The 9,909-nt window shown below is 42.2% G+C and overlaps 1 protein-coding gene across 1 annotated transcript; it reads right to left on the bottom strand.

Moving 5' to 3' along the window:
- Positions 1–1,147: 1,147 nt before the first annotated feature.
- si:ch73-54f23.2 (uncharacterized) lies at positions 1,148–9,487 on the bottom strand. The gene is made up of 3 exons (XM_033641036.2): positions 8,192–9,487; positions 3,233–4,216; positions 1,148–2,056 (listed from the first exon to the last, which is right to left on the bottom strand). Exons 1-3 carry the CDS (start codon positions 8,498–8,500, stop codon positions 1,541–1,543), a joined length of 1,809 nt encoding a protein of 602 aa, XP_033496927.2. The 5' UTR covers positions 8,501–9,487; the 3' UTR covers positions 1,148–1,540.
- Between the last annotated feature and the right edge of the window lie 422 nt (positions 9,488–9,909).

Genomic DNA, 9,909 nt, shown 5'->3' with positions numbered 1-9,909 from the left:
ACGGATCACAAATCAATCAGGAAAGCCACCCTGATCACAGAGGAACCCTCTCATCCCCTCCATCATTCATTCAGTCTTCTCCCATCAGGCCAGAAAAATAATCTACAAAAAATCATTCATTCCAACTGCAACAACAGCCCTCAACAGCAGAGGAATTTCAGTGCCTTGATAATGACTTGCTGCTGGTCCTTTTCTTTTAAGTGTCAATGGTTTGTATTATCTGGTGTACTTCTTTGCATGTTTTCAGATCCTGTAAATGTCTTGGATGTGTTTTAAATGTCTTCTGTGTGTGTGTAAAGCTGGTGTTGAGCCCTGTTGAAGACAAATTTCTGTTGCCTTTTGGTTCCAGACAATAAAGTTTCTATTCTATTCTATTCTATAAACTACATATTCATAATATTCTTATGACGTTTTGCCACAACTCAGTGGCCACCGTTGTCATTAATGACAACTACCTGCTATTTGACTAACATCACATCTTCAGCCAAGATGTCTGTGATCGAACAGTGTAAGTTTCCCTAGAAGTTTAGTATTTTCCAGATTCCAAGGTGAGGATTCCCTACCCTAGTCTCTTACACAAACACACACTTTATTCAGTGTAAGTTTAGTTTTATCTCGATGTAATAATATGATTCTAGACTCAGATTGTTATCATTTCCTGTGATGCAGATTAGATGTAGTTGAACTACTACAAGCTAAAAAAAAATGAGAGTAGTTAAGATGTAGGTTTACACTGGGATAAACTAGGGTTTTAATGTAGTTTCCCGAACACTGCTGCTTAGAAGTCAAATCCAAACAAATTTAAATGTATCTGCAAAATTTTAATCTGCAAAGTATATCTGTCAGACAATTCAGTGTAGTAAAAAGTACAATATTTCCCCTGGAATGTGGTGGAGGATAAACAGCAAGTAGAATCAAATGAAACTACTCAAGTAAAGAACAAGTACCTCTAAATTGTTCCTAAGTACTGTACTATGTTGTGTCCCTGTTTGGTATTCATAGTTTAAGTTTGTAAGGTTTCGATCTCATAAGTATAACATGAGCATTGATGGATAAAGACAGAACAAATGTTGTTTTTTCTTGTTCTGATGGGGGAGAGATCTTCATTAAGAAAAGCCCACACAACGACAAAAACAATACAAGAAGCTAAGCATTCTCTTTTAATAAAATGCATATGTAAGCAAACATTCATCATAACAATTATCATACAAGAATTATTTTGAATAATTACATCCAAAAGCCTTGTGCACAGTGTTTCTTTATAATTACAGTTGGGTTACTTATCCCAGCAGCAGAATAGTTGGACAGCCAGCCACAGTGAAGTGTAAGACCTGCAGTATAACAAATTCTAATTTGCTAAATTTGATTCAAAACATGTGGCTATCTTTCTATAACAACTAATAAGGCATATCAATGACATCAAACTGAAATATTCCCCTTTGTTCCACACTCTTATGTGCTAAAGAAATTTACAAAACAAAACTGGAGAAAACATTTGAACATTTTTTACTCGTGGTGTCATGGTGACTTCCTGCATTTTTTATTCTGACTCCTCCCCAAAAGCTCCTCTCACCGCACCAATGAGCACATCCACCACCCCCATTATTACCCCCCCTCCCAGCCTAAACACTTTACCCACCCCATTTCCACTTCTCCACGCTAGCCTCCCCATCCCTCCACCTACAGCCTTTGCCTGACCTCCCATCTCTGACACCACCGTTCCTACGTAACCCTCGCTCTGCTCCCACAGCCGCCCTCCAAAGAACTTGGTCACCCACCAAACATTATCCAACGCACCACCAAATATCCCCACTGTGTCTCCGGCCAGGGTCCCCACGCCGGTGACCCCAGTGTGGCAGCTGTTCAGCAGGGCCCCCAGCATGGAGGAGGAGCAGTAGTAGATGCTGGAGCAGCACGTTCCCCCAATACCAAGTACTGTTTCTCCAGCTGAGCCAATCCAAGAAAAGAGGTCAGAGGTCAAGAGGTGGAGCAGGGAGAAGGTTTCTCCAGGTAGGGCAGACAAAACTCCAAGATCCTCTTGAAGAACGTATGACACCTGAGTCAAAAGACAAAAATGTCATTTTTAATAACAATGTTTGAATAATGAAATGACTGAATGACTCGAGGGTGTGTAATGACTGAACACCTGCTGCGGGCCACACCTCATTCCAGTCTATGGGAGGAGCACTGGAGCTGAACATGTTTAACCACAACTGTTTCTACAAACCAACAACACTAAACTAACATCTCTATGTTTTTTTTCATGAACTCTTGGAGGATTAGTAATGATTAGTAATGATTAGTAATTTTGCTGCTGTCCTTTTGGTGTTGTTGCATTTCAGTTTAATTTGTGTTTTTTGTTGCCTTTTGCAAACCTGGAATTATCCCAATTATCCATTGTTTTGTTTTTGCTAAAGTACTTGTAATGATCAAGTATTTTGCCTGTACTTGACAAATTAAAGGGGCGTTTCCCCAATTTTACACATGGAGTTCCCTTAACTTGTAGGAGGAGTACTACTCAGCATGTGAAAACAGTTATGCAATGTTTTCTGTTGCTCTAGATCAGCTGAGAAAAGTCTGACAAAAGAATTCTGATGATGTTTTCAGGCTTGGCCTTGCAGTCTACAACTTTGGAGCAGAAGGCCTGTGTTACAAATTGGGGTGTGGCAGGCTCTGTGGCAAGTGTAGGACGCCTCAATTTCAGCCATTCCCTTGTAAGCCTAATGGAAGTGTATTACTAAATTGCCGGAATACCCCTTTAAAAGTTCAGTCTGTAATAAGGGGGTTTAGTGGCATCTACTGGTGAGGAATTCTCTCAGTGTTCATTGTTCAGGTTTTTAAAAGGAGCCAAATGATCTGCAGTGGTTTCTTCCTCTGTAAAACTAATGGACCAGGTGATATAAAAAGGTAAAAGCGCTGAACAGTGCAGTTTCAACATTCTTGTCACAGAGAGGCTGAAAAGTACAGAATGAATGGCCCTATCTAGAGCCAGTGTTTGGTTTTGTCCAGTCTGGGCTACTGTACAAACTTGGCAGTGCAACATGTCAATCTCCATAGACGAGGACCCACTCCCTCTGTAGATATCAACGGCTCATTCCAAGTTTAGGAAAATACGATTCTTATTTCCAGGTGTTTATACACTAAAGAAAACATACTTATTATATTCAGTTACTACCAATATATCTCCCTGAATACTACACTTAACATTTAAGTATAAATAAGATAAAACTACCTGTCCAGGTAACTGTGTGATGGTGGAGAACACAGGCCGCAGCGGAGCTTTGATGATAGACATGGTGGTGGAGAGAATGTAGACCAACATGCTGCTGGAATTTGTGTCTGTCTCTTGTTCATCCACAGTTTCATAGTCGGCTGAGGACTTAGGGGACTGTGATCTGGCAGCGCTTGAATACCTCCCATCACGTTGCTCTTCAGCACTACCCTCTGAAGTCGAATCTTGGCTGGTGGCACTTGAACCGACTTCCTCTCCTCCAGCGGCACTTGAGCGGACGTCCTCTTCTCCTGTGGCAGCTGATCTAACCTCCTCTCCTCCAGTGGGAGCAGAGCCAACTTCTTCTCCTTCTGTGGCACCTAAACTAACCTCCTCTTGTTCAGTGGCATCTGAACCAGCCCCCTCTTGTTCAGAATTATCTGAACCAGCCTCTCCTCCTTCAGAAGTATCTGAACCAGCCTCTTCTCCCTCAGTGCCATCTGAATCAGCCTCCTCTCCCTCACCGGCATCTGAACCAACCTCCTCTCCTCCAGTCACACCTGAACCAACCTCCCCCAAGCCAACTCTGATTCCAACAGTCTCCCCATCTGCCCCTCCACAGTCTTCTGAGAATAACTCTGCCACTCCTAGCATCTCCTCCAGCTCCTTCACACTCACTTGCTTCTCCCTTTCCCCTGCCTCTCTGATTAACCCCATACTGAAGCCACTCCTCCCCTCTGGGGCAGCGCAGCACACTGCAGACCACAGCAGCTTCGTCTGACACTCATCGTCTCCATCCTCAGCAGCTCCGAGACCTCCCGCCCCAGTCAGGATGTAGAGATCACCCTCTAGAGTGTTGCAGTGGGGAATGATGCTAGATTGGAACAGTGTTGCTACTGTTGAGTCCCAGTGTTTAAGCGGGGAGTCTGTGGACGAGACAGGATGAGATGGATCCACACCTCCTCTGAGAAGGGCTGGTACTTTGATGTTGTTGTCTTCTTCTGTCTGGCAGAAAATAATCAGAACCAAGTGTTAAAGCACAATAGAATCAATGCAAATGTACACTAGTATTACACTGTATTACAGTACAGATACTTCAGCCGGTTTTACGAATATGAATCATTACATTTTCAAGTGTTCAGACGTTCTTAGTGAGTCTATCACATTTGAAAAATAGAACGTGAAAAATAAATTTTTGTTTTACTGTCATCGCATGAGTCGAAAGGTTTAAGTTTGACAGCAGTGAACAAAAATCCAGCTGCCTGGGTGATTTGTTGGCCACTTACAGTGCTCTTATCTGTTTTATTTTCTGTATATTCAATTTTCAAATGCAGGGACTTGCAGTAAACTACCAGAGCTGTCTGTTAAGCATGTTCAGTGCTCAATACTTTTGCAATATTTCACAAGAGATGAACTGAAAGGAACCTTAGTGGCAACTCTGCTGGCTGCATGTAAAAAAGCTATAACTCCTAAGTGGCTAAAGCCCCGGGTTCCCCTGACTGAGGACTGAATGGACATAGTTTATCAAATATATACAATGGGGAAATGGACATATCCTCTCAGAGTACATCAGAATGAATTTACCAAAATATGGTCACAGTGGATTGACTTTATCAGACCCCAAAGACAAGACTTGACATGAGACACATGCATAACTCGAATGCTACCATTTCTTCTGTTTGTTTTGTGCTCTACATAGTTCTGTTTGGTACCAGCAATTGATGCCTTCAAAATACGTCTAACAGGAAAGGAAGTCCTCCTACTTTTTATCTATTTTACTTCCACTATTATTTTATTTAATTCATGGGTCTTCATCAGGGGCTCTGTGACCCCTAGGGCAGGGGTCAGCAGCCTTTACCATCAAAAGAGCCATTTTTGACCAATAATAATAATAAAAAAAAAAATCTCTGTGGAGCCACAAAACATATTTGAGCCTTATAATGAAAGTAACACAGCCTATTAAGTCTACATTTGCCTTTACTAATAGTCTAAATGAGCATTCATTATTATATTTTACCACAAGGTGGCTACTGTGCAAGGCACTATTTAAGATTATTTGGAATTTGAACTTTGCAGAGCTGGCAGTGAAAGCAAATAAAAATGTCCACGCACTATTATACATTTATTGCGAGACTTTTTTTTTTTGATTTGGCAACCATAGCAAACCAGCTATGTAGACTCAAGACGACTGATACTTTTAAAGGAAAAAGGTGGCAGTTTTCTTTGTTGAAATATGAAAACATTTTTTTATTCAGTATATAGGCTTCAAGTTTTTAAAATTGGAGAATGTAAGCCCACAACATTGATAAATAAAAGTAAATAAGTCAAGTTTTTCATTTCTCAAAGCCTCAGGGATTTACAGTACACAACACTGATGATAGGCAAACTGTGACCCATGAATCCTCCTGCAATCATGTCAACGAGCTACCCTACAATAAATCACTGCACCTTTCACATATGTACAGTACAGGCCAAAAGTTTGGACACACCTTCTCATTCAATGCGTTTTCTTTATTTTCATGACTATTTACATTGTAGATTCTCACTGAAGGCATCAAAACTATGAATGAACACATGTGGAGTTATGTACTTAACAAAAAAAGGTGAAATAACTGAAAACATGTTTTATATTCTAGTTTCTTCAAAATAGCCACCCTTTGCTCTGATTACTGCTTTGCACACTCTTGGCATTCTCTCCATGAGCTTCAAGAGGTAGTCACCTGAAATGGTTTCCACTTCACAGGTGTGCCTTATCAGGGTTAATTAGTGGAATTTCTTGCTTTATCAATGGGGTTGGGACCATCAGTTGTGTTGTGCAGAAGTCAGGTTAATACACAGCCGACAGCCCTATTGGACAACTGTTAAAATTCATATTATGGCAAGAACCAATCAGCTAACTAAAGAAAAACCAGTGGCCATCATTAGAGGTAGAGGTAGTCACCTGAAATGGTTTTCCAACAGTCTTGAAGGAGTTCCCAGAGGTGTTTAGCACTTGTTGGCCCCTTTGCCTTCACTCTGCGGCCCAGCTCACCCCAAACCATCTCGATTGGGTTCAGGTCCGGTGACTGTGGAGGCCAGGTCATCTGCCGCAGCACTCCATCACTCTCCTTCTTGGTCAAATAGCCCTTACACAGCCTGGAGGTGTGTTTGGGGTCATTGTCCTGTTGAAAAATAAATGATCGTCCAACTAAACGCAAACCGGATGGGATGGCATGTCGCTGCAGGATGCTGTGGTAGCCATGCTGGTTCAGTGTGCCTTCAATTTTGAATAAATCCCCAACAGTGTCACCAGCAAAACACCCCCACACCATCACACCTCCTCCTCCATGCTTCACAGTGGGAACCAGGCATGTGGAATCCATCCGTTCACCTTTTCTGCGTCTCACAAAGACACGGCGGTTGGAACCAAAGATCTCAAATTTGGACTCATCAGACCAAAGCTCAGATTTCCACTGGTCTAATGTCCATTCCTTGTGTTTCTTGGCCCAAACAAATCTCTTCTGCTTGTTGCCTCTCCTTAGCAGTGGTTTCCTAGCAGCTATTTGACCATGAAGGCCTGATTGGCGCAGTCTCCTCTTAACAGTTGTTCTAGAGATGGGTCTGCTGCTAGAACTCTGTGTGGCATTCATCTGGTCTCTGATCTGAGCTGCTGTTAACTTGCAATTTCTGAGGCTGGTGACTCGGATGAACTTATCCTCAGAAGCAGAGGTGACTCTTGGTCTTCCTTTCCTGGGTTGGTCCTCATGTGTGCCAGTTTCGTTGTAGCGCTTGATGGTTTTTGCGACTCCACTTGGGGACACATTTAAAGGTTTTGCAATTTTCCGGACTGACTGACCTTCATTTCTTAAAGTAATGATGGCCACTGGTTTTTCTTTAGTTAGCTGATTGGTTCTTGCCATAATATGAATTTTAACAGTTGTCCAATAGGGCTGTCGGCTGTGTATTAACCTGACTTCTGCACAACACAACTGATGGTCCCAACCCCATTGATAAAGCAAGAAATTCCACTAATTAACCCTGATAAGGCACACCTGTGAAGTGGAAACCATTTCAGGTGACTACCTCTTGAAGCTCATGGAGAGAATGCCAAGAGTGTGCAAAGCAGTAATCAGAGCAAAGGGTGGCTATTTTGAAGAAACTAGAATATAAAACATGTTTTCAGTTATTTCACCTTTTTTTGTTAAGTACATAACTCCACATGTGTTCATTCATAGTTTTGATGCCTTCAGTGAGAATCTACAATGTAAATAGTCATGAAAATAAAGAAAACGCATTGAATGAGAAGGTGTGTCCAAACTTTTGGCCTGTACTGTATGTTTAACATTAAAAAACGGTGTGTAAATATATGAATCTTATTATGTCAATAATGAGTATTTTCATGGCTTAGTACTGTATGCACCATAACAAGGCATGTTTATGGCACTTTAGGCTGCCTTACACATTCTTGTAGGCTCAGTATAATAGGGCAAGGCAGCTTTATTTATACTGCATATTTCATACACCAGGGCAATTCAAAGTGCTTTACAGAGCAATAAAATACGGACCATAACAAAGGATACAGATTTACAATAAAAGAGTACAAAGAAAAAAGGTAATGAATTACTAATTCATTCACATTTACAAAACTAACTTGTACTACTAACAAAGTATGGGGTCCCTGTTTTGTCTCTCTTTTAGCTTAGCAGTCCTGGGTCTGAAAATATTTGTCTATTTCTTTATTTTCCATTTATTTGGGATCTAACTGGTCGAAGAGTAGATAAACAGATTAACATAGTGGAGGAAGTATTACAATATTTCATTCTTTAATGTAGTCAATTAGAAGTACCATAGAATGGAAATACTCAAGTACAAGTTACTTCCCACCTCTGTTTTCCTGCTTGCATGCTGGAACCAATCTGTTTTGTGCTGGTCTTCATGTTTCTAATTCCATCATTCAAAAACAGATAGTTGTACTTTAAACAGCAAGAGATGTGTCCTTACCGCAAGCTCTCCCCCCTCCTCTCCCTCTGTCCATCCGTGACTGAGATGGAAGGCGGAGTAGACAGCTGTGTCACAGGTCGGCTTAGACAGAGTGGCAAACGTCTGTCCCCCGGGAAGTGTGTGGCAGAGTGAGCGCAGCGGCGGCCCTGCAGAGGCTCCCTCAGGAGGCGTCTGTCTGTAGAAGCAGTGGCTGCAGTGGCTGAAACCTTCCTCTGAGTTGTCCTCAGCTGGATGAGACAAGCCTGGGCCCAGCACTGCCAACAGCCAGACAGCCGCAGCAGCTGCACTGACAGCAGCAGGACACAGCATGGTGGTGGTGGTAAGCTCAGCAAATCCCCCCCCCCTCTCTCTCTCTCTCTTACATACACACACTCACACAGAGCGAGAGGGAGAGGCTTATAAATTATCCAGTGGTTTCCGTTTATAGATGGAAAAGGATAAGGTGGCCAAGGTTGGCTGCTGATGGCTTGTTGTTTTTCTCACTCGCTCCTTGCTCTCTCCTCCAGTTTGTCTCCAACCATGTCTGTCTTCTTATGAAGTCAGCTGTACTCTGAGAGAATCTGTCTATGTTGCAGGGACAATCTTGCTTACTCCTTCATTTCCCTTTCCCTGACAACCTCGCCCCCTCTATCAGTTCCACCCTCTTTTGACTCTCCCTCTGGCTGTACCTCCACTTCACCCCTCCCTCCTGAATGCTCTATGGTTACACCTTTAACTCCCACTGCTGTTAGGTACACAAGCCAAGTACACACACCCATAAAAGCTGTCAATTACCTGTAAGTCTGCATTCCAAAACAATGGTCCTTGTACAGGCATTGTACCTTGAATGACACACTCTTGCTGTCCATTAATCCTGCATTGCTCAACATGCTGATTTTGATTCTGTGTCAAGTCAAACAGCTGCTTGGAAACACTTCCATATCAAGCAGGATTTCTCACTTGAAACTCCAGGTAAAATGTCAGCAACTGAGCTCTAAATATAACGTCAGCTCATGAACTCCTCATTAAAACTTAATCCTGACAGTGTCAAAGTCATGGGTCATTGTCTCACCCAAAGTGCAGTGATTCTTGAGCTCCTAACTTTCCAGACAACGCAAATTCCCTTCCATGCATTTCAGATTGCAGCTTGCTTTCTTTGATAGTAGAAACATGCCTGTTGAGACACGATGTTGGCACCGGCTCTCCTTTACAAAATCGTTATGTAGCAAAAACAGCAACTTGCATGCAACCCTGTAACCTACTTCTCTGCATGTGAAAGAGTCAACAGAAAAATACCTAGCTCTCTCTCTTAGACATCTAGAAGAGGTGGAGTCCAGCCAGACTGTCTTCAAGTTGCTTAAGAGTTATAGCAAACATGAGCCAGATACACCCCTGGGCTCCTATCAAGAGTGGTATGAGGATTCCTTTACAGAGGTCAAGCAAGCAAACACATGCAATGAGCAACCCAGACTAAGTTTACACAAGCTTTCCTCATTCACAGCTTTAGTCTAGTGAATGTTGTTAGTTCACATGTCCTGCATACAGTAAGTGTTCGGACAGACTATAGCATACCTCAGTGACTGACAAGTCTGGCATGTGAGTCCTAGGGTGTGATGTTTTGGGTGGGGCATGAATCATACATTTGTTTTAACATTTTCAGAGCTTTTAAACATCTAAAATGGTGCAATGAGGAATGCTGTCAGATGAACATAAAACAGCTCTGACCAGCTGCTTTAAGT

This window comes from Epinephelus lanceolatus, chromosome 10 (assembly GCF_041903045.1).
Source record: "Epinephelus lanceolatus isolate andai-2023 chromosome 10, ASM4190304v1, whole genome shotgun sequence".
In the NCBI taxonomy this organism is placed as follows: domain Eukaryota; kingdom Metazoa; phylum Chordata; class Actinopteri; order Perciformes; family Serranidae; genus Epinephelus; species Epinephelus lanceolatus.
Note: the sequence above shows the minus strand (reverse complement) of the source record. Positions and strands in the feature narration are given on the sequence as shown.